Source organism: Carassius auratus, chromosome 45, assembly GCF_003368295.1.
Source record: "Carassius auratus strain Wakin chromosome 45, ASM336829v1, whole genome shotgun sequence".
Classification (NCBI taxonomy): Eukaryota; Metazoa; Chordata; class Actinopteri; order Cypriniformes; family Cyprinidae; genus Carassius; species Carassius auratus.
In genome coordinates, this window is record NC_039287.1 from 14428370 (window position 1) to 14454299 (window position 25930).

General features: G+C 36.8%; 1 protein-coding gene across 2 annotated transcripts; it reads right to left on the bottom strand.

Moving 5' to 3' along the window:
- Nucleotides 1-1687: 1687 nt before the first annotated feature.
- Nucleotides 1688-25238, bottom strand: LOC113063361 (reticulon-1-A-like). Of its 2 annotated transcripts, XM_026233682.1 has the most exons (9): nucleotides 25028-25238; nucleotides 18083-18811; nucleotides 16570-17370; nucleotides 4713-4920; nucleotides 4506-4644; nucleotides 3448-3517; nucleotides 3276-3322; nucleotides 3117-3175; nucleotides 1688-2598 (listed from the first exon to the last, which is right to left on the bottom strand). In XM_026233682.1, the coding sequence occupies exons 1-9, from the start codon at nucleotides 25236-25238 to the stop codon at nucleotides 2556-2558; spliced, it is 2307 nt and encodes a 768-aa protein (XP_026089467.1). In that variant the 3' UTR covers nucleotides 1688-2555. The 2 variants fall into 2 exon arrangements, with proteins under 2 accessions (XP_026089467.1, XP_026089468.1); XM_026233683.1 differs by lacking the exons at nucleotides 16570-17370; nucleotides 18083-18811; nucleotides 25028-25238 and adding an exon at nucleotides 11539-11751 and having other exon boundaries at nucleotides 2443-2598.
- Between the last annotated feature and the right edge of the window lie 692 nt (nucleotides 25239-25930).

The following is a 25930-nucleotide window of genomic DNA, read 5'->3' on the forward strand; positions in this document are numbered from 1 at the left end:
GTTAAATATAACAAACAGTTGTGTATCTGATTGGTCCAACTGCTACAAGTGTGTTTTGGGACATATTCCATTAGGATTTAGTGGCTATGCTACAACAAGCCACTAAGGTGACCAATTACCAATAGATACCCACAGGGACCACTGCAGTTTTTATTAAAACCAGTACGATTCCCATTACAACCAGCATACATATAAGCAGCATACTTTTTGCAGAATACTGAACTTGTGTCTGCTTTATAAAACTAGTGTACAGGCACTGAAATGTATTACTAACGTTATCTGATAATATGCATACCATTAAGAGGTGGTATCAAATTTGTTTGGACATTATTTACAAACTAAGAACACACAGCCTGGGGTGTAACAATCGTTTCCTGTTTTGGGGATCACAACTCTTTTCGGATGAATTGCTTAGCACCACGCTCACCATCAGCAAATTCCCTTTTGTCTCTCCACAATGATGCCACTACTGTACCCCACTCTCCCGTTTCGGCTCTTTTTCAGAGTGCGACACTGCCTTTCTCTGAGGTGCAGCTGTCTGTCTCACCGGCAGAGGACGAGGCGAGCTCGCGCATATCAACAGAGACTGCTTTATCCTTTTCTATACTGCATCAGCTGTAATTGTTCTCCTGGGTAATACAGAATTAACCACACAAGACACAATTTGAAATAATGATTTTTAAAACCTAAAAAAATCCATTATAGTAGTGACTGTAATGTAGAAGTGAACCAGGAGTCACCATTTGTAAAAATCAAATATTAAAATCAAATATTAAAATAAAGTAAATACTGAATTTTATGTTAGTGTTAGCTTACTGTATTTAACTTATGAAAACAATAGATGTCTACGCAGTGTCTCCGGTTAGATAGATAAACAAATGTGTGTTGCGACTTGCAAGTCATGTCTGCGAGTGGAAACAGCACTGTTGTTCATGTCTGTTCCACCTGTTCCTGGGGCGAAAGTGCAGCTTTTGGACAATAGACAGGTACTGGGCACACCCAACAGTGCCTGCTGACAGATGGGCAGCGTCCTAACTCAAGAGATTCATTATTCATATAGCTAACACAACAAACATCACTAACAGACAGCCTACATTTTGTAATTCTTGAAGCTACAGTAATGTTTTTCCCCCACATCCTTTGCGTTATATGTTCTGCTGTCCATCTGTCAAGCAGTCATCATATTTTAACTGATTTTATTTTAGCATGAAAAGTAAACCTTAGAAGGGACAAAATGCATGAGCAGTCCTCATATTGTTAGGCTACTGTAGGCCAGTGGGGATCAGTTCCAGTCCTGGCGACCCCCTGCTCTGCATACTTTGCATGTCTCTCTTTATTTAACAAACCTGATTGAGAGAACCAGCTCGTGGTGGTTCTTTGAGAAACAAAAAAAGGGGTAAATAATGGGTTTATGTTACGATTGTTGTAAGCTATACTTAAAATAAAAGTTTGATTTACATGATTTAACAAAAACAATTAAAGTTTGGTCATTTAAGTTTAAAACAGTTATCCTTATATATCCAGAGTACTGGTATCCGTAGTAGTATCGATAATGTCGATATGATAAAAATTAGTAAAAAGATGCTATTAAATACTATTTACAAATTCAGAGTCATAGTATTTTCTAATGCCATTAGCGTCACTGGTTACGAAAACATTAAAATATGAAAGATGAGCCATGAAGAAGTACATTTAAGAACATTTATTTTCGCATTCAATATTGAGTACATCTTAAGTGCAAATAGTTAAGAGTCAATGGCTAAAAGAATGAACAACACTTAACAGTACAAAGATTGACAGATTCTACCTGGCAATCACTCACTGAAGCTTCCTTCTCCTCCCTCTCTTTTATTTTGTATCATTTTCAAAAAAAAAAACAAAAAAAGATTAATGACAGCATCTAATAACATTAATCTCTGTAGCGGACTCCTACGAAAAAGAAACGTACTGTACTGCTACTAGTGAGCTGACCATATCTAATTAGAACATTTCTAAATAGTTGCGTTTGTGCCCAGATATCATGAATCTCATCAGATCCATGCGTCTAGCTGACAATGATGGTTATGTTAATCATGTTTACAGATATAGTGATGGAAGAGGAAAAGCCCCACCCAACGCAAAAGACACAAAAAAGCTTTTTTTTCCAAGAAGAGAGTGTCACTGGAGAGCAATAAAGCTGCAGAGATCTTTCACATACTAGAGTTTTGCCAACAAAGCACACAAACTTAAAAGATGAAAAGAGAATTCATCAGCACTTAAGACTCTTGACTTCATGCACTTGATAAGCAACAAAAAAAAATTACTTCTACAATTCATTAAGTAGTTGTAATTCTGACTAGATCTTGATTTGAGAGAAAGCACACTTCGTTTTTTTTTTTCTATAGTTACAAAGCGAGGATGGGACTTCTCCTGCACAGCTCAGCCTTTGTGCTAGACGTCACAATGTGTACAAAGTAGAACTATGTTCCAGTGATGTTGATTTGTGTCTGATGTGTGTTTGTACAAAGAGGAACCCTTCAGGTGCTCACAGCCTCCTCCAGATAGCCCTGTGGGGTCTATTCAGCCTTTCGTTTGGCCCCAGGAATCTTCTCCTGGATCCTGGATCCAAAACAAACATTCAGATTATTATAATAAATTATATTATATTATATTATTTTTATTTACCAAGGATGCATTAAATTGACCAAAAGGGACACTTAAAGACATTTATAATGTTACACAAAATTCTATTTCAAATTAATTCTATTCTTTGAATTTTCAATTTAGTAAAGAAGATTTGTTTGATTTGTTTTCACAAAAAAAAAAAAAAAAAACATCTTTCACTACTGACATTGAAAAGAAACATTTCTTGAGCACCAAATCAGCATATTAGCATGATATTGGAATGATTAGATCATGTGACACTGATCATGTGATCAGTGATTCAAATGCAACTTCGCCATCACAGGAATTAATTACATTTTAAATTAAAATAGAAAACAGTTATTTTAAACTGCCATAATATAACTATATGGATCAAATAGATGCAGCCTTGGTGAGCATATGAGACTTGATTAAAAAACATATAGTATACTATATCATATTATATTATATTCTTAAAGAATATTCTTACTTACTTCCCTACCACAGAGTTGACTTGGGTTCTTATTAGGGCCATATACTGATCAATCTGTGCCTAGAGACAGAGAAAGATTAAAAAAGTGAGACATTGTAATCATAGTGCTTATGAATTATACACTATTCTGTAGTCATGGTAACAATGGTGCCACTCTGACCTGGTATTTCTCATAGACCACAGGCATCGAGAACATGGACACCACCGCTGAAGCACGATGTAAACAGGACAAGAGCACATAATCAGTAAATGCAGTACTATGGCATTCAAAAAGCATACTTTCATCTATATTGCAAATTGCAGGTGCATATGGAGCCGAAAAAGATGCTCACCCATAATAAAAAGAGTGAGTCCATTGAAGAGGGCTCCCACATAGGTCAGCAACCACATCAGCACTGCAAACTTGAGTCAAACAAACACAACTAACAGTTCATTGACACACATACTCAATGCAGGTATCATATGATTTATGATGCATTTATGTGCCAGTGCTGTGGAAAGCTGAACTGAAGCATTGTAGAAGTTCTTAAAGAGTGAAACTGCCCTAATATTCTGTATAATAATTACTGCTACCATGATTTATGTAGATCAGGTCACCGATTTGCAAACCATGATTAGATTTCTTTCTTGAAAAATGTTTGTTACTGATAACCTGAAAATGTACAATAAATATAGGTGAAATGCATACATACACTGAAGTTTAAATTTGGGGAAAGTAAGAGTTAAAACAAAAGAAATGAATATAATATAATATTAAATTTAAATTAAATTTAAATTTATGCATTTAGCAGACGCTTTTATCCAAAGCGACTTACAGTGCATTCAGGCTATACATTTTTTTACCTATCATGTGTTCCTGGGGAATCGAACCCCCAACCTTGCGCTAGCTTGCTTGCTAATGCAACGCTCTACCAGTTGAGCTACAGGAACACTATATAATATAATATTAATATTAATAGTGTTCCTGTAGCTCAGTTGGTAGAGCATTGCGCTATCAACTGCAAGGTTGGGGGTTCGATTCCCCAGGAACACATGATAGGTTAAAATTGATAGCCTGAATATACTGCAAGTCGCTTTGGATAAATGCGTCTGCTAAATGCATACATTTAATATAATTTAATATTTTTATTTAGCAAGGATACATTAAAATTGATGGTAAAGACAACAAAACAAACTCCAAACTCTTTTATTGTAGTGTACAGGCTGGAAAGTACTGTAAATACTTTGAAGTGTCCTGCCATTTATGTGAGAGCAAGCTGTTTAAATCCAGTTCAGGTAATTTCCTGATCACCTCCCATCTTTTCTATACTTTCCTATTAATTATCACTTTCAACAAAAATGTATAACTAAATATATCCCCCAATGTAGATTCAATTGAACAGAGGGTCACCTTCAGTGAGTCCACCAGATCCTGCACCAAAAACAGCCTGCGCAGTTCTCTCAGTGTGCTGTTGATACAGTACTGGGCGTTTTCTGCGTACTTCTGCATCTGATCATGGGACAGTGACATCTCCACCTCCAGATATGCTCTGCATCCATAATAAAACATTGTTAGTAACTCGTTGAATGACACTGAGCACACACAGAGCAGGCTTACTTGAAGGGATGTCCCTCGTCTGTTTTCTGCACAGCCTGCAGCACAGACTTGTAAATTCTGAAGCTGATGGTGGCAGAGAGGGCGGCCAGAGCCAGATAGGCCACCACGCTGACCACACTGAACTGCGTCAGAGAGAAAAGCAGCAGCAGTAAACTGCCAAACACCAGCCCACTCTGCTTCAGGTTCCGCCAGTACAGCAACTCCATCACTGGAGAGAAAGAGAGAGAGAAAGAAGTTCAGCTGGGGTCAGAATCACAGATGGGATGGGTGGTAGTTTACATGCCATAAATCTGTTTGTCATTGATTGTTTTAGGATTCACAATTCAGCATCCACTGAATGGCATGACCTACAATGATTTAACAACCATTAAATCACCCTGCATTAGAGCGGAGTCAGAGATAACACAGTTAATAACGATTACACAAATAGACAGGAGTGCATTCAAAATCAGAATTAGACAGAAGGCCTATGTACAAATATGGGTACATTCCTGCTTCATAATATGCAGAAAGTAGTCGAATGAACAGAATGTCGGATTATGAGTATGACAGAACAGGCAAAAATATAGTACATGCTTCAGATTCTGAAGTGTAAACCATTGAATACTTTGTTATCCCGTGAGGCCATGGGAGCAGAGGTGATTATAGGGGTAGACCACCCAAAAAATGTATTTACCCTCCTGTCATTCTGATGTGACATTCTTTCTTCTGTAAAAAAATAAAAAATGTAAAGATTACTTAAACTTAATGTACACAAATCCACAAAAGCCACTGTCCATGCCTTTTCATCCCTGACTTTCTCTGCATGTCTTTAATCAATCCTGACAACAGTTTACAAGCGGTTATTAGATCTAGCCCTAAGATTCACATTTCTGCTCGTCACTCTTCCAAATACTGGCCCTTTTTAAATATAAGTGCCTCTAAGTAAACTCATTTTATTCATCATCTACTGTCAGAACGATGCATGTCTTTCCATGTCCCTTTATGTCTCTGTGGCCTTCTCACAAATTCTTGCAAACATTAAATTCTGGCCAAGTGACAGCGTGGTGGCCATGACAACAGACTGAACCCAGGTGCACAAATCTGGCAGTGCATGGTGCCTCTGTGAAACTGTTATATAATTTGATGTCCATCTTTAATCTCCCAGACCAAATGTGACAGTAATGCTATAATTGTGTCTGAAGCCTTATGTCTGCATGGCACTAATCATTTCATATTACACCAAATACACCACATTTTCAAAGCATCTCCTTTTGTATTACGCAGAAGTTTGGAACAAAATCTTGGTGAATAAATGATGACAGAATATTATTTTTTTTTGGTCACAGGGAGAGCGCATACAGTAAATGTGTTTTTTTTAATAGGTCTTAAAACAGTTTAAGCTAAACACAGTGATTTATAATGTGTGATTTAATTGATTTGTAATATCTAACTGACATGTCAATAAACAACAGGGGGCAAGGATTCTGTCATAGTCGTATAGCATCAGTCCACTGTTTTACCACACCCTTTCCAAAGCTCTTCCCTCTGGTCTTTGTTTTCCACCCAATTTAAGATGTTGCAACATCTCAAGAGATTAGAAATTAAGCATCGTATCTAGCTCATAATTATAACCCGATAGCAGCTTTTCACTCTAATCACACTTATCTGAGCTAAGTGGATCTTCAGGGTCTAGACAGAGTTCTGTGATCATTTCCTTGGACGGCTGCCTGTCATACTCAACACCTGGGTGAGATTCTTTGTCTGCATTATAAAGGTGTGGTGAGGACACTCCTTTATGATTCATGTATAATTCATAGGCACTATAATTCTACAGCTCATTATAGCCAATGATAAATATTCAGTCATTTTCTATGTATCAGAGTGGAATAACAAACATATTTCCGTTTATTTTCAGGTGGAAACCAACACACAATAGGGTGCTCATTGCACCCACTCTTTCCCAGCAAACACTGACGCAACACGCTTGTTTATGGGGTCATTACGGTGAGCTTCGTACAAAATGTGTCGGCGTAAAGTTCTGAGCTCTGAGATGAAGGGAGCGCGGTCGCCACGGAAACAGGAGAGATGGGCGCAGTGGAGTGAGCAGTGATGCAGTTTCCATAGCAATGGAGCCCCCCTCCCCTCACTGAGCGCTGCCTGCCAGACAGAGTAATAAGGTGCTGATGAAATGATGGGGGAGGGGAACTGGGGTAACACTGCTATGACAGACACATATGCAAAGACCCCCTTGCTACAACACCCCACTGCTGACTACAACATGCTCCTCGTTAATGCAAGACCTTTGCTTTTTATCAAGCTAAAGGGCAACAACCGCTAACAACCGTCCGGTCCTCGGGAGCAAGAATAGCTAAAAATAGCCATCACTGCGTGGCTGCACTGCAAATCATATTCTTAATCGTTTTTGTCTTGTTTTCCAGTGTGTACTTGAGAAGTACAATTGTGTAAGATATTAAGACTTTAATATCTCTATTTCTTATCATTTCTTTTAGAATATATCCTGAATTCGGTTCATATTTTATTAATTTATTATTTTGCATTAAAGTTTTAACTGTAATTCAATGTAAGTAAATTTACAGTAAATTAAAATTGGCTTTTAATTTATATAAAATCAGGTTTATGCTCAAAACAAATCTTAGCATCTTACTATTATGATTCTGAAGTAAATTTGTCTTATTTCAAGGATGTTTGGGTATTTTACAGGAAAAAAAAGATGAAAACTGATTATTATTATCATTATTATTTAATGAATCTAATTTACATTCATTCATAAATAGATTCAAGTTGTTTTAAGGATGCTTACATATTTGTGGTGCAAAAAAAGACAAAAATACTGATTAAGAAAATTATTTTTAGTATTATGTAATGTGGTAAATAAATTTAATTAGTTAAGTAATACAAATAAATTAAGTAATTTTTTTATGATAAAAAATGTTAATATCTGAAACAAATTTTGCTTCTTGTATCTTATGGTATTTTGTTGACCAAAAAAAAAAAAAATACTGATGTTATCAAATAAAATAATTGTAATTAATTTGGGGGAAGCTATTTTTTACAGGAAATAAAAGACAATGATATGTTCTTTTTTTTCTTTTGCAGTGTATGGATAACTGTGACCCACATTGTGTTATCTCGTACAACTTATCACAAATAGAACTACACAACAGACCATGCTGTATATTCACAGACATAAACAAGGCATAAACAATCGGATTGTGTGTGTATCCTACAAGCCTGAATGCAGACTGTATAGTTCTTTTAGAGTCATGCTCCACTATAGACACACAGCCTGCTCTTGACATCAGTGGATCATACTCATAAAGCAAAGAGATCACTTTAGACAGCCTACAACTAACATTATTACACACTAGACACTAATCTGGATGACAACAATCTTGGCATGGGACACACAGCTCCATAAAGGCAGAAGGCAAGTAACATTTCTCTACTAGAAATAATGAAAGGTCACATTCTGTGACATCCCAAACAACCCCCAGATAAACATTAAAACGGGTCTGCAATGAAGAAAACAATATGGATGCCAGATTCAAAATCCAGCAGTAATTAATGGCTGTGTTTAATCACTCCTCTAGACTGGTTCATCATACTGCCCTATATGGGCCAGCACAAGTCTAGGGCATACATGTATACTCTTAAAATTATACAAATTTTAATAAGAAATATTAGGCAAACTTAGGGATGTAATATATATTCTTGTTTGAGCAACTGCTGACTAGCATGATAAAACTCTGCTGCATAGGGTCCGGTCCCAAATGGTGCCCTAAGCCTTATTGGCCACTTCTGAATCCACTTCATTGATGTCATGTTGCACAGATTATCGGGTAGTATAGAGCAAGCATCAAAAAAGTGCACATCAAGGGCACAACAACAACATAAGTATATGTTAATATATTATATATATATATATATATATATATATACACACACACACACACACTTGTATATACTATATATATTAATATATATAAACTTATGTTTATATAGCACTCACTATTCTAATTCTATTCTTTAAAAAATAAATTCTAACTACATTTCTAATCTTTTTGTATTCTACTTTCTTTTGATTTATTATGCCATTATGTGTGTGTGTGTGTGTGTGTGTGTGTGTGTATAAGACCTCTAACACTACCTTGCTCTATTTTTTTCTATTCTATCTGTTTTCTTTTTTATTTCTAATATTATTTAAAAAAGCCCATGCTACGTGTACTGTGTGTTAAGCTAACTGAGACTTTTTATAGCACTTGTATATCATTGCTCTTTTTGATTGCTTCCACTGTCCTCATTTGTAAGTCGCTTTGGATAAAAGCGTCTGCTAAATAAATAAATGTAAATGTATATGTCATTTAGGATGTGGATATGATATTATGAACTGGTTTATTCAAAAATGAAAATGATGTTACATTTACTGGCTTTCATGTTGTTTTCAAACCTTTATCACTTTCTTCTGTAGAAAATAAAAAGATATTTTGATAAGAAAATATTTTTTTTTCAATAAAAAATGTGGACCCCACTGACATTCATTATAAGGTCAAAAACATTCTTCAAAATAATTTTTTTTTAAAAATATTTTTCACAGACAAAAGAAAGGTAAACGTGTTTGAAAACCACATGAGGGTGAGTAAAAGATGACAGAATTTTCATTATGAGTGAACTATGACCTTTAAGTACTGTTGCTAAGAGACAAAGTACCACACAAGTATATTGAACTTGATGAGCTTCTTTATTATTATGGGATTTACTATGATTTTTGTGAGGATATTCTGATCCACAGCAAGAATCACGAGAAACAACTGAAGAATCAACTCCTACCATCTTTCAGAAAATTAATAACCACTTACTGTCATCTCACCAAGCAAATTGGGTTAAAAGGGGATGGATACTCAAAAATAGACCTTTGACCTACATAACACTGTCGTTGAGGTGACACCTTACAAAAATGGCTGCTAAATAGGATGTCCTGCAACATCCTGCTCTGATCACAATCTAAAAGCTGATATGGATCCAGGATCGGTAAGATCATATGACTCTGTGCTAAGCCTGGCTGTCAAACACCTTTTAGATCCTCTATTGAATAACCGCTAGTATTTACCACATCTTTAATTCTAGGTTCAATATTTCCAGAGTAGGACTATTCTAAATCAGAGATCCAAAATTAGGACTATAAAGAATTTGTATGAGTTTGGGGATGTGAGCTGGATCATTCCATTCTTCCCAGTTTTTATTATTAAGAATGGCGCTATAACTTATAAACACCTTTGTCAGTGTAAAGTGATGAAATCGGTTTAATGATTTGTAATAGAAGAACTGGCAGAGATCATTTTGGCCTAGTACCAAATGGCTATCAAGACTAATTTGGCCACTCACGCCACAGTTCTGACTAAACCGCATACTGTGAAGAGAAACAGAAACTGCTGACTTAAGAAAAGCCAGCACCTGCGGTTTGACTTTACAGCATTGAATCAATACCTAGGGGACACAGATATTAGCAATCTTGAGCCAGCGGGCATGACTAAACGAAGAGATGGCAACAAAATACAACCCTGTGCTGACACAGGCACATCGTCATCCAGCAGTGCAACATATTTGGCATTTATGGCATTTGAAAAGCTAGAGGCCTTTGTTTTTATCATCTTCATATCTGTTTTCATTTTTGTAATGGCTGCGCCTACAGAGCACTTTACCAGAAACTGCACAGAGTCTTCTCCACTATTACCATGCAATAAATCCTAAATGAATCCTAACTGAAAGGGCTCAATGAATCTTAATTCAGGTGTGTATTAATGACAAGAAGTAATTAAATGATACAATATATATTAATGACAATGGACAGACAGACATATAGACAGACAGATGATAGATAGATAAACATGTTTTCATTGTTAGTTCATGATACCTAATGTGTTAAAGAATCAAACCTTTTTAAGATATGAATAAAACAAAGACCAAATGCCATGAATATTTAAATACTCTCACACAAGGAAGCATAACATTCATTGAAATAGATCTATTTGTGTTTATAAGCCCTTGAACAGTCAGATATGCTAAATGTTCAATATATAAATAGCCACTACCAGAAACCCTCCCTCTTAAATCGTTCTAGTTTTCTTCCTCCTGCATGAGTCCCTCTAATAAGATCTAGGCATCGGATTGATTAAAAGGACGGATGCACGGCTGTCTTCCAGTGGATAATAAATAAACTCACTCTGAAACAATACATATGTACCCACATCCATTTTTTCACAGAAAAAACTATTTTCAGGATAAACAGATAGCACTCTGAGCTCACTATACAATCAGGTAGCCACACCCCACACATCTCTCTTTCTTCTTTTCTTCTGTCGCTTTCTGTTCCCAATGAGGCCTGAAGGCTTTTATGATCAACACAAGCAAGCCAGACGTGAAGACACTTGAAAAGGCATTTGACAGCCCTTTATGGAACTATCCACATTCAAATGCGCATCTGACCTGAAAATGATGCAGTCATGCACATCAATGCCTATTAATTCTAATAAAACACACCCAGGGTCTATGAATTCAGGATGGACCCCCTAAGTACAACGAGGAGGGAGGAGAGGAAGGGCGTGCCCAGCGGTCTCAAATCCCCCCAGTCTGGTGCTCATACACGCATGATGGTGGTGACCTCGATTGACAGAAGAAAAAAAAAATGCGGGTGCGTGTCTGAGCATCTTCCAGAATCCAGCAGCCTCAATAAATCAATCCCAGACATGCACATGCATCCTCTCCGTCCCACCACATTCAACCTCATCTTGCATCCCTTGTACCCCACGGACCCCCTTCCTCCTACCCTGGCACTTCCAGTTGCTCCAGAAACCTTCCTTCTTGGTCGAGTCTGCGGCTGCCATGGTGCTGGCCTGCATGCTAGGCTGGGTGAGGGGAAGGACTGCGAATCACTATCTACTAATGCTACTGTTACAGCCTCTTCACTGCTTGTGCTCTATGTCGATTTCCCTTTTTGTCTTTCTCTCTCGCTCACCGGTTCACACCAGTGCATGAATGACCCATAGGAGGAGGAGACAGATAGGGGAGGGGAGGCAGGGATGAAGGAGAGGAGGACTTGGAGAGGTGGTGACAGTGCTGCCCACTGGTGGAGAAATTGAGAACTGATTTTGTTAAAGGCAGACGTTTGGGGGAGGGGAAGCATCATGATTGACAACTTTAAAGGATGTTAAATAAAACACACACAGATTTGACATTTTTCGAGTCTGGCAGTCCATTCGCTTTCATTGTATGGAAAAGAGCAGCGTGGACATACGGCTAAACATCTCTTTTGGTGTTTTACATTAAAAAGTAAGCCATACAGGTTTGAAATGGCATGATGCAAAACTGTAATTTTTCGAGTTAACTGTGTCTTTAAAAACCCTGCAGATAGACTCTAAAGTGGGAGGATGAAATATTTGTTTTCCTTTTTCATTTTATATGGGAGACTAATCCTAACTAATCCTTTTGAGGAGGCTTAAATCTGGTGGTAAACATTGCTGCAGACTCAGTTTGCTCATTCAGTGCAAAGGCTCATTCTGTACTCGATGCATCATCTCTGACAAATTTCACTCTAGACTGCTATAAGAGTGAGTGTGAGTGTGTGTATATGTATGTGTGTGAGGAAGGAGACTCATGGGATATGCAGAATGACTCAGCGCTCTCGGTTAAAAGAAATGGGATGAGCTCAGAAGCAAGCAGACAGTCCTGTCCCATAGTCAGGGATGGACTGGACGTATGAAAGTCAATGGGACTTTTTCTGACCAGGCAAACCTGTGGGCCCGCTGTCAAAACTAAATCTATGTAAAAAGTAAACATTATTAAATGTAAAGATATAAAGTTACAATTTCATCAGGCCTGCCCCATAAAAGTGGCATATATATAACACATACACTACAGTTCACTAAGGTTTTCCAAATTTTCCTATGCCACATCTCTGAATTTGGAATAAATTACATTGGAAATATACCCACACTTCTACACATTTTAATGATCTGCCCCACAACAATATGATAGTAGGTATTGTAGTATATACAAATTTTATATTCATTTTAATATTACCAATGTAATGTTAAAATCTTACACTACAATCTATCAGCTATAAATCGCCTAATCATAGTCTCTAATTCTAGTCATTGTGTGAAGACAGACTGTAATGAGACAATTCAGTGCATAGAAATCCTCCACCATGATCCCATATCTCATGTAAAAGATAACAGTAACCTCAACCAATCAATTTATCATGCAAAAGAAAAGAAAAGCACATGCAGGTGCACATCCAAATAATGGCAGTTAGCATGTGTGTAATGTCTATGCCTCAGCTTCCAGTGAATTCTTGACACATGAAATGCAAAGGGCCTTTAAAAGATAAATAATTGATAGAGAGTTGATAGAAGATTAATACAAACATTTTGATAGAAGCATAATAGAAACAAGAGCGCCATAAATGAATATCTGTTTGTGTTTGCCATTCTAAATGTAATGATTAATGAAGGGGTTACCTAAAAAATGTGGAATGACCTTGCTACAGGTTGAACGGTTAATTGACCCCCTCCAGTAATTGTTTTTAGTGTGGGTACAGAACCCTATAATAAAACCGAATCACACATTGCATAAAACTAATACAATGTTTGTTAAAGAATTTAAGGGAAACTGCTTTTTCATGAAAAAGCTGCAGAGGAAATTGGAACATTTATATTTTTCCAAAAGTCATGCATAAAATCAAGTCTAAATAAAAAAAAAAAATCATCAAAGAATCTTGAAAATATATAGATATATTTGTAGGTGTACACAAAAAAATCAAGTAGAACAAAATTTCTGAAGAATCATGCAACAGCTAAGACTGGAGATTGCAGTAAGTTAGGGTTAGGGTTAGGGTTAGGTTAGGGTTAGGGTTAGAGTTAGGGTTAGAATTAGGGTTAGAATTAGAGGTTAGGGTTAGGTACTGGAGTAATTGCTGCTGAAAATTCAGCTTTGCCATTACAGAAATAAATTACATTATATATATATATATATATATATATATATATATATATATATATATATATATATATATATATATATTACGTTATATATTGGATAGAAAATATTTTACTAAATTATTTTAATTTTTGATCATATGCAGCTTTGGTGAATATAAGAGATTTCAAAAACATTAAAAGAATCTTACTAACCCCAAACGTGTAAGCAGTAGTAATAACACAATGAATTACCACAGGAACACATACAAACAAGAAAACACAGTTTTTGCCCTTCACAGCTCAGTCAGAAATCTCTAATTTATACAAATGCACACAAACTGATAATGCATGACAACCCCTGACAGCAAGACAAAGACAGCATGTGGTAAACTGAGCCCTCTGCTGGAAGAAAATTGCATTTTTCTTGATACCCATCTTCAGCATGTGTAAATACAAAAGCCATCTCATTTCTAGAGGATTCTGTGAGACACTGAGCTCAAGAAAGGAGGGACGGTGGGGGGGGGGTGTGTAGCCAGACAGACTGTGGCACCTTACCTAATTTAACAGAACGCCGCAGACACCCGCATAGATTGGTCAGCAAGCACCAACAGTAAAACCGATCTGTTTTTACAAACAGTTATCCGAGGTTCAAGGTTATAAAGAGGAATACATTGACTGAGAAGCATCATACAAAACAATGATTGTATTAGAAAAGGAATTGATTAAAAGACAAACATGATTTGAAATAAGACAAATTTTCAGTTACATTAATACTGAAAGAGGATTTAGAGCTATCTGCAGCCACTTGCCAAGAAGATATACTTAAATGTTTATCTGTTAAGAACGGAGTGAGCTCTTTTATCTCACTATGATTTGTGCAATTCTTTGTCCTGCCATTTTGCAGTGTCACAAGAAGGCAGCACTCACTGGTCACAAATGCAGCAGACAGAAACTGACCTGAACCACAGGGGGATGCTTTGTTCTGAAGTCTTCAAACAACAGTCCAGCCTGAAGCTAGAGCATTAATAAAAGATGGCTACTGCCTTCAAAAGACACAAACAAATGACCTAGCCATCTACTAATACCAAATGCAGTCTAATTATTTATTTAGACAAAACTATCATTAATAATTGAAATTATTTAAGAGAGAATTTAACAATTAATTAATTTAAAAAAAATTATAATTTAAAACTATATTCACACACACATATATATACACAGATATATACGTATATGTGTGTGTGTGTGTGTCTCCTGCCTACCCTGTGTAACCCCCGGTTTTTTTCTGTTAAAGACTGTGTTTCCTGCAACTACTTTGTCTCTGCATTCATTGCTCCTACACAGTAGACATTCTTACAATATTTGTGTGTGTGTATATTGTAAAATTAAATGTTAAAGCATTTTTTTTTTTTGTTAAAATACAGCAAAATAGTGATTAGGTCCATATAAACTTACTAACACGCTCATATAATATATATATATATATATATATATATATATATATATATATATATATATATATATATATATATATATATATATATTTTTTTTTTTTTATCCTTTACTCACTATACTGTGATATGTTCCCATCACTGAAAGAATGCAAATGTTTTCCATAAATCATAGGGTTTTACAGTGCACAGACTGCTGTAGGCCAGCCAGATCTTCCATGGTTTTTCACAGTTTCACACATGATATTTCCACTGTGCTCTGCTCAATCCCGAAGACACAAACAACAGATGCAGGGAGCAGTCAGGTGTGAAATAAAATCTAAAACATTAGCCGTCCATCTAATGGCTCAGGGGATTGTGTGAAAAATGTGTCTTTTAAAATTTATATTTCATTTGCATGACCTTCTGGAGCTCTGGCGATGATTAGAAACGTCATCTAACAATGTGCTGTATTTCTCTGTTCCACTGCTGTTTGATGAGGAAGAAAAGCAATGACAAATGTTTTGTATAAAACATAATTTGTATAAAGTCTCATTATCTAGATAAGTTACCTTCAAAGTGCATGCAAACACACTGATATCTAAAAGAAATTGTATTAAATTCCACATTACCAAATACCCTGCCTTTATATAATATTAGGAAAATATTAGATGGAAGCTAGCCTGAGCATGCTCAGTACTGACGGATTCTCAAGAGACTGATGCATTGAAATGTTTTTCTTTTTTCAAGTCAAAGGGAGCTCCCAGGGTGATGCCAATGAGTATGAGTCCGTTTTTATTTTAATTTCAGTGTATTTAAGCCTCTCGTCTTAAAGGGATAATTCACCTCACAATCTTCAGAACATCATATTTTATGCTTCGCCGAGAAAAAAAAGGATAGCAAACAGGTTTGTAATGACATGAGGGTAAGTAAATGATGACAGAATTTACATTTTTGGTTGAACTGTCCCTTTAAGAGAAATATTTCCTGATAGTGAGACTTGAATTACTAAGAAAGTATGGTTCCTATTTAAGTACCAGTACTGGAGACGGTAATGTTTTATCTTGGTTCTTGGTTCTAAATAAATGCGACTTATAGTCCAGTGAGACTTATATATGTTTTTTTCCTCATCATGACATATTTTTGGACTGATGCGACTTATCCTCAGGGGCAACTTATAGTCCATAAAAATACGGTAGTTTTAAATTTGACAGTTTATATTTATATAACATTTATATAAAAGACCTAGATATTGTGATTGTAGCTTGGCAACATCTAGTATGGGCTACAACTGGCTCTGAAAGGTGATGATGTTTAATTAATCCTTCAAATGTTCAATTACGAGTCAGACAGCTCAACAGTAACTGTGCTCAAATGGAGTAACTCAAGATAGTGACTGTCAGAACTTGTGTCTTGAAGTGATTATTAGCTTTTGGGGAACGTGTTTACCTTTCTCCCTGGTTAGATCCTGGAAGACGGCGGGTGGTGCAGTCGTTCCCTCAGAGCCCCTGCAGGCTGGACTGGACCGTCTCCTTTCTTTCTGGTGCACCTCTCCAGCAGGATGCTCCACCTTCAGCTCCGCCAGGCCCGGGCTGAGGGTTGTGCTGCTGGGTTTGGGCTTCTCCTCCATGGTGGATGTCATCTCTTTAGGAGCACTGGTTGGGGCTGGAATGGTTGGAGGAGGTGCAGTGGGAGTCATGATTGGTTCTTTAGTTGGTGAAGTCGGGGTTGTGGTTTTTTTGGCTGGCTGTTGGGTCTCCTTGAGGCCATTTGTGGAGTCGTGGGTCAATCTTTTGGGACTTTCCTCTCCACAGGACTCCAGAGCCAGTTCACTGTCCAGCTCTGCTTCACGTTCCTCCCTCAAGATGCTGTACTGCATTGCAGTGCTTAGGGCAAATGCAGGGGTAGATGATGGGATGGGTGCTGTGGAAGGTACTGTGGTAGATGAAGTTGTGCTGGGACTCTTATTGAAGCTCATGTAGCCAGTGCTGGGAGATCGTGGACTAGGCTCTTCAGACACCATCTCAATCTCAGAGTCGCCAGATTCGGTACTGCTACCCTCAACATCTTGGGGGGAAGGAGGCAAGGTGGGTTTTGGGGCAGAAGACTTCACCTCCACTTGGGAACTGTCCTGCTTGGAAGTAGGTTGAGAGGGTGTGATGGGAGATGTTTGAGTCTTGTCTTGGGTGAAGCTCATTATTTTAGTTTCACCAGGCTGGGTGTTAGGATCCAAAGGAGAGTCAGACTCATCTTTAAAGAAAGAGAAGGAGAAATAAAGGACAAGGAGTAATGTAAGGTGTCTTGTGGCCATCAACTATGGGCACCTCTGACCTGGTTGATTTCTACAAGATTAACTCTTTTCAAACGCACTTTGGGCCTGGAATTAAATTACAACAATAAAATCTAAACATAAAAGTAATTTGAAAGTTGCAAAATAAATGATAAAGGCATAGAAAAAAAGCTTCCAAGACAGTTTTAATGTCACAAATAAAAAGGCTGCATTCTGTTTGTTTTAATTAAACTCCTTAATCCCCAAGACATAAAGAAGAACCTGAAGTTGAAAAATCATTAATTTATTGATTTTTCTGAACATTCACTTTCATTCACGCTACCTCAATGACTTAAAGCTGGTTTGTCTTGTCGTGGTTGAGCTTTTGAATGGTGCTCTAACATTTACTAAACTGATGTTTCACCCGTTTCTGTCCTAACTTGAAATTTTCCAAAATGTTTGGAACTTGTTCTGCTGCTTTATCCACCAGATCTGTCTTTTTTATATCATAGATCTGCTCATTTTTCAGTCACTTTACATAAAAATGAAGCAAATAAATCCATTTAAATGTAAGGAAGTTCCCAGATTGACAAATACACCTACACGGGAGCAAAGGGTCAGCTAGCAGAGGAATTTTAAGTGGTGAAATGGATAAATTACAGTGAAGTGCTTGTGTGGGATGGTGATGCCCACCTGTAGGGGGTGTGGATGACTCAGGGCTTTCATCTTCAGGCTCTGAGAGGGTGACGGTTGGCACTCCCTCCAGCCCCAGACTCAGAATACTCTCCTTCTCCGACGCTGTTAACGTAGGGCTGTGCTGGACTGTGGTGGGCGATACAGATGTAGGTGAAATTTCTGTCAGGGTGATTTTTACTGGGCTCGAACTACTGCCGGTACATGGAGACCGATAGGGCTGGTAATCAGACAGCTCTTCATCAGATGGTTCCTCTACATATGGGAAGGTCTGAGAGTCCAGGATTGCAGCAGAGCCGATGTCTTCAATGTCCACTTCTACTGGGGATGGGCTCTTCTCCAGTTTAGTGTACTGGGTGGGCTCTGAGAGGCCGCTCATCCTCCACTCCTCAAAGGGGCGCTGTGAGCTACAGGAGTCCTCTTTACGACTGATGTCCATGTAGTTGTAGGAAGAGTCGAAAGTTTCCTCAGAGTCATGTATCTTGTGAGAGCTGTCAGTCTGGTCTGCACTGGGGTTTACATTGATGCCGGAATCTGAGGTCAACTGGGAATGGGATCCAGGGGTGAAGTCTTCCCTGCTGGATGTATTTTTGTCACCAGATCTGCCCAGGCTGCCAGAAAAGTAGGAGGTGTCTTCATGTGAGGCATAGCTTTGATTGGACAAGAGAGAGGTGTACAGGTCAACCCTGTCATCAGTGGATGACTTCTGGAAGATTAAATTTGACTTATCTGCATGAGAAAAGAGGAACATGAGCAAGAATTATAACTTATTTTAACATACTTAAAGTGACAATGTTTAAACAATGATTATTCTATAAAATTAGTGTTAATCTAGCCACATCAAACAAAAAACCCTATTGTTTTACACCCTTTTCCAATATCACACTATGGAGCCCATAAAGGGACGTAGTGATGAAAAAAAAAAGATTGTATCAAAAACTAGTATAACACATTTACAAAACTGTTGCGTTTCCAAGAAAAACTTAGCATTTGATCACAAAATGTTTCGCACTCTTTCGAATGCGATTATTTTTTTTTCGCAAACATTTTATGTTCGTACGCAAAACTTTTGCTTTCGTGTGCTTCACATATGCGTTCACTAGCAAAATCTTTGCATTCACATACCTGGAGAACTAATGGGTAAAAATGGAAACAAAAGCATAGTTTCTCTGGGAATTCAATATTTTTCGGAAAGAAAAGCTTTTGCAAAAAGAATGCAAAATTTGTTGTTAAAATATTTTGAGAAGGAACACAAAAGCAATAAAACAAATGTTCTTCCCATCTCATATTTTTACATGACCATGTAAAGGGAGGTTTACAGTCGCGAGAGGGCACTCTACGCTGCTCAGTGTAGACTACAGGAGCACTGAGCAGCATAGAGCGCCCTCTCGTGGCTGGATAAGGTAAAGTTTTCTCTTGGTTCATTTCTCTTAGTTCATTTCTCTTGGTTCATGTCAAATTAATTTTGATAAATAAGTCGCAACTGACTATTCTCTAAGTCGCAGGACCAACCAAAAAGTGTGACTTATATTCCGGAAAATACAGTATATATAATATTATTACTTAGAATATTCCATTCTAGCCTTTACTCAACTTGACTTAACTGCTATGTGAATAAGTGAATGGCTGAGAATGAGAGAGGTCATGAGATGAATGAATGAGCAGGTAAGTGTGTATTATTTTGTTTTCAATATCTATCTTATTTCAGTTTGTTTAAATCCAATTGTTTTTTTTTTCTGAAAATGGCTTTCATTTCATTCAAAAGAAACTGCTGCCCAGACTTAAATAACATTAACAAACTACCTTCAAAGTTTAGTTTTATTTCAGTATTTCAGTTTTTAGCTCAAACTCCCAATTTTATTTTATACAATAATTAGTTTTTTTCACTTTCAGTATCAGGTGTATTTCCCACCGCACCATAGATGCTTAACTGTGGATATTTGCATGAGTTGTTTAAATCGCCATACTAACATGACCCCACTCAATCTCTTTCTCTGTGCTGCCCTACATTCACTGGGCAAACAGACTCCACTGGGACTCTATTTTTAACCATCAGTAGCTAAGAAGTGTGAGGATCTATGAAAAAAGTGCAGATATAGAAGAGTCACTGACACTTCAAAAACAAAAACCACATCAACTCAAACCCTTCTTTATTACATTGCTAACTGATAACCTTGAGTACCTGCACCCATATAGTGGCGGACAATCCTGCATGTGCATCACTGTTTGCACCACACATTCTCCAGTCCACACCTCTCACTGTCAACATTTAAGCAACGTGCGAGCTATGACTCAGCCTCTCAAAAACACAGCGATAACGATAGCGATAGTGAGAACTCATGGTGGCCTTAAGTGCTGATCTTTCATTTAGAGTCCATTACTACATTGTCTTTCACCTGAAAAAAAACAGTGCTTAGTGAAATATTATTACAACATAAAATTTACTGTTTTCGAATTTTCAACATAATTACTTCAAACTTCAGTGTCACACGATCCTTCAGAAATAATTCTAATATTCTGATTTACTGCTTGAAAACATTTCTTATTATCAATATTGAAAAAAGTTGTGCTGATTAATATTTTTATGGAAACTATTCTAATTTTTTCAGGATATTTTTTTTTATGTAAGTTCAAAAGACATCATTTATTCAAAATAGAAATCTTTTGTAATAATGTACAAGCCTTTATTCACATATAAATTCACATAATGAAAAATAAAGTCACCTTCCTGTTTTAAATATGTCAAAAAAAAAGGAAAGAAAGCTGGATTCAAGCCATTGTAATTGGGTATATATTTACTAAGCCACACTGTAAAAAATGTAATTGTAATTTAAAAAATTAAGGTGATAATTAAAAAATAGTGTGTATATTTTATGAGTGCTGCTTTATATGTTTTTGTGGGAAGGTTTGTCTTTTGAAAGCGTTTCTGTTGTGTTAAAATCATGGAATAAATAATTTTGGTGATTTTAATTGATTTATTCAGGTATAGATTGCATTAAAGAAACCAAGCTTTAAAAACTACTCAAAAATAGTATTGTAAGTTACCATATTTTTGTTCTCCATATTTCACAGTTTATACAGTGCAAGGGCAGAAAAACATACTACTTGAACAACTTAGATTTGCACAGCAAGCATTCAGTACAAAATATGGATGATGTGAAAACCACACCTGGGTCAGGTGTATTGTTAAGCCTTTCATAAAACAAGCTTTTGTTTTTGGTGTCAACAAACAGCTCAGAAGGCCACAGAAAATGAACAAAAACATTTAAAACATAACCCGTTGGTTACCGAATGAAATGAAAAAAGACAATTTGTCTATTTTTATTGCATTGTTGGCGCTGGCTCTGGAGCTCAGAGTAAAGCTCATTTCCTGGCAATGTGTTAGGTAAGAGTTAGGCATTAGCCATGGCGCTAACACTAATGCGCTAAAGCTAATCACTCCTCTGCTTAAACCTAAAGAACTTAGAGGAGAATTAGCTGGATCCACAGTACGAGTTGATCAATAGATCTAAGACCTACAAAACAGCAGACTTGTCACCATTGCACAGATGTAACATGCCTATTGTTGCATGTAGCTAATAGATTTACTAAGTAGAAGAAAGAAAGAAAAGTCAGCTAACGGGTCAATAAATAACGTTAAGAGCAAGGCTACTGACATTCTTCACAGGAAGACACTGATGAAGCAGCACTGCAACAGAAACAAGAGCATAATTATGTCCCAAAATGTCCTATTTATTTATTTTTCTTACAAAAAAATCTCTCTAAGCCACTAAGATGGGCTTTATTTTAGATATCCATCTCTGTTGTGCCACCACCAGCATACATCTCTGCAGAACAATACATCTGACAGATAAGTTGAAGAGAAGAGCAGGATGCCACTGACAGGTTTGTGATGAGGACTTGGTACCAGCTTCAAGTCACTGCAGGCACTGTTTGAATGCACCAGATTTACTTCTTCATCAAAACAGATGCAGAAGGCGAGCCAGAAGCAGCTGTTGGAGGTACTTCTCTTGTACCTGAAAACCGACTGTTCCAGCATGCCAATGTCTGTTGTAGAAAAATCTAATCTGAAATTTGATAAATAAAGAGCATGGTAATGTTTGTGAACTAACTTATTATTTATGGAACAATGTATTAATTGTATATCATTTAATGCAAAATATAGTCCCCCCCCCCCTCGCAACCATCAACAGTGGTTTTAACAATCAGCAGCTTCTGAAATCCACTTAGCATTAGGCTGTAAATTCAATTTCTGAGATTTTTTCTTTTAAACATAACCATTATTTTCTCTGCATTACTAGGGTCAATTGCCATGGGAAAAGAAGACAATAATCTGTCTGCCTGGACAAATGAGCATATGTTTAGAGCTTTTACATAATCACTTTAGTTTGTGATGCAATATGCGTGCTGCATTGAGATTCATTCATCACAACATTAAGTTTGTTTCTAGTATTTTTGTTAAAACTACATGTTAAAATGATCCCGCAATGCTTGGTGAAAGCTAAAAACAAAAGTAAAGAATACATATGAAAACTAGACAAACAATATTGTATTTAAACATGGTTGGGGATGTCTTTTCTTTCTAGACTCAAGTACCATTTATTTATGATTTAAAATATTTAAAATCCTGGCAATGTTTTTTTCTTTCTTTCTTGTTTTAAGTATATTACAATGATTATATACACATTTTTCAAATGATATATAATGTGGTTTAATAACTTTATTATAAAATATCAGTATATTATAGAAAGCAGTTTCTGAACTACACAAGCATTTTTAATTCATGGCAGCAAGTGCTGAGTCAGGGCTAATGAGGTGAATGTGCTACCGCAAAGGGAAACTGATTCTTTTAATCTTGTTATGTTCCTTAGTACTTTTTGATGCCCATGAGATATTCTGCAACCAACAACACTTTCTGTATGTGTAAAGAAGAAAGTAAACTTGTGTTCCAGAGTCCCTAATGAATCACGCTTCACTGAAGCGAAGACACTGTATACACCGTATACAACTAAAAAGGCTTTCTGATAAAATGCTTTACTAAAGACAACACAGTGGGGTCTTTCCAGCACCCAACCTATACATGATATATAATTATTCATTATATGCCTTAAATCAAACAGTGTTGCCAGAAAGCCAAGGAACATGCACGATGTTTGTAGAGAAATATATTATATGAGGAAACTATCAGGTGTAGCTAAACTCCAACCTAAAATGGTCTTATCAAAAGTCAAAGGAGTAATGGAGTTACTACTATGTGATCTCTCCTAAATAAATTCATGTCAACATTAAAAATGAGTTTATCAGTGTGCTGTAAATGTGATCCAATAACTGGTTATTAAAATGCCAAATATCACATCCTCTCTGAGTCAGTATTGTGGTTCAGTAAACATTGGAGTATAGGCTGTCAATCAGCTAATGAGAGATTCAGTCTGATAAGAGGATTTTACTCTGAATTTCATTCGCTTGTCTACGTCAGCCTGGTGATTAAGACACCCACAAAACTTCTACAAATTTTCTCTGACTTATGATGCACCTTTAAACTTACCAAGTTATTAATTTGAGCTAATTTATAAGTGCTTTAGTGTTAACAGGCATCACAGTGGTCACAAGAAACATCACTGAACCTCACGTTCAGCAGTCCTGAATCTGCACAAGAAGTCTTACATTAAAAAAGGTTTTGAAAATGTTCCAAATGTTTTTCCCCTCATCACCTAATACCATTTCAACATTCGCTCATAGTTAGGTTATTTGTTTGTTACTCAATGATAACCTCTCTTTCTTATTGATATGTGTAAGACTATTATATAATATCGCTCTCACTCACACGTTTATAGCATTAAGATTAATCAAAAACCGAAAAGCATACCTGTCTAAAGATGCAACTGAAAAAGAAAAGCCTTTTTCTAGTTTCATAACAAACATCTGAATGTTTAAGAGACATGCAAACATAAAAAAGCTTATTTTTGCATATAGTATTACCATTACTTATCTCTTATATTTTTGTCTGGTTGTAAAAACTAATTTTGGACTGGTGCTTTATAGAAATGGAGCTACAATCTCATCCCACAAAGAGAAGAAAATTACTACTTGACGAAAGACTATAGTTTGAATGGCTCCGACGGTCCTTCATAGGGCTTCTATTCTACCTAGCAGCATAATGTCATAAAACTCAGAGTTTCGATCCAAGCCTGTGAGATGTTCAAATGGCAATGTCAAGTATTGATCCCTATGCAGTAAAAGACCTGTAAAGGTTACTGTAAAGTGTCTGGTCTGAAAAGCAGCTGAGGCACAACGAAACAATGACAACAAAGATAAATAAAGGGGAAAGAGAGTGAGTTATACAACAACATCTCACTAACACAGTAATATAGCAGTTGTTGTTTTTTATGTTATGTTGTAATGTATAATTCTATAAACCATATTAAATTAAATCTTTTTTTTAGATAGCGTTTAAAGAAAGGTCTCCGATGTGAATATAAACTATAGATTTATGGAAAACAAATTAATTTTGTGATATTGGATGAATATAGTACTTACATCAATTATACTAATGTGAATATTTGGCACATAATTTTGGTGAATAAATGCATACATTTTATAAATATATAAATATAATACAATTTTTATTTACAAAAATAATTTATTTTTATCTTTTTTTTTTTATAAGAAGTGATCAGTGTTTATTATCATTTTATTAGAATATATATTTAGAAAATAACCTTTATGCCACCTCTAATAAGTCTGTGTAAACACTTTGTAAATAAAGAAATGTATTTCCTTACTGTTACAACTGTATACTAAATTTAACTTCCTTTAGAGACAGGGCGACCCAGTAAGCCAGGGTTACTGCTGCCTGATGACGAGGCCCCGGTCCACAGAGAAGTTAAAGCGTCGAGGTATTTCAACGCATTGCATTTATGACGACATACATCAAAATCACCGTACCTGTGGAAGCAGTTTCCATGACAACAGGGAGCGGTTGACGCTCGCTGGAAAACTGTTTCTCTTCACTTGACTCGTCCTCCCAGTTCTTCATTTGCCGCTCCACTCCCAAATCGTCACGCCTGGTGGTGGAGGTGCTCCCAAAGCGGTCAATCTTCTCAAAATCGACCTCGTACCAGCTGCCCTCCGAATCTGCTTCCGGCTTCATAGACATGTTGAGCTTTGCTTCTGTGTGCGATGCTCTTCAGAGAGACGCGGTCACTGACAGAAGGAGAGCAGGCAAAGCACTGGTCAAGTCCTCGGATCAAACGCTTGGTAACTATCAGAAGTGTTTTGGGCACTAGCCGGGTGCTCCGGCAGAGGCGCACGCGGCTGAAAAGCGTTCGTTTAGTTTTGCGTTTCGACGCTGACGTCACCGTGTCTGGAGCTCACGCACGCAGTATTTAAACTCACAGAGCTGGAAGTGGGCATGCAATAAGACTGTCGGCACCTGATTACAAATGAAGATGGGAATTTTTAGAATCGTTTGAGGGGAATAAACTCACTCTTTGGATTGAATCGAGATTCAATTTAAAATTAATTTCAGCACAAAGTTGGCTAGCTAACACAGCGCGACACCTAGTCTATTGTATAATTCACTAAAGGTGGATCTCAGCATTGTCCTGAAAGTTACTCTCGACTGTAGTGCGTGGTCATGGGTCGTTTTCGTTTTTAAGGAAATAGTGTCATCTTGTGGTTTCAGAGGTAATTACAGCAGGGGCTGTAGACATGTCAGGTTAAAAAATATTATAGGTTGTATCCTATAAAACCGAGTTCTACAGTGATACAGTGCTTAATTAAATAAATCACATGGATACTTACAATACCGAAGTTCTTTATATTTACTCTTTTATTTAGTTTATGACT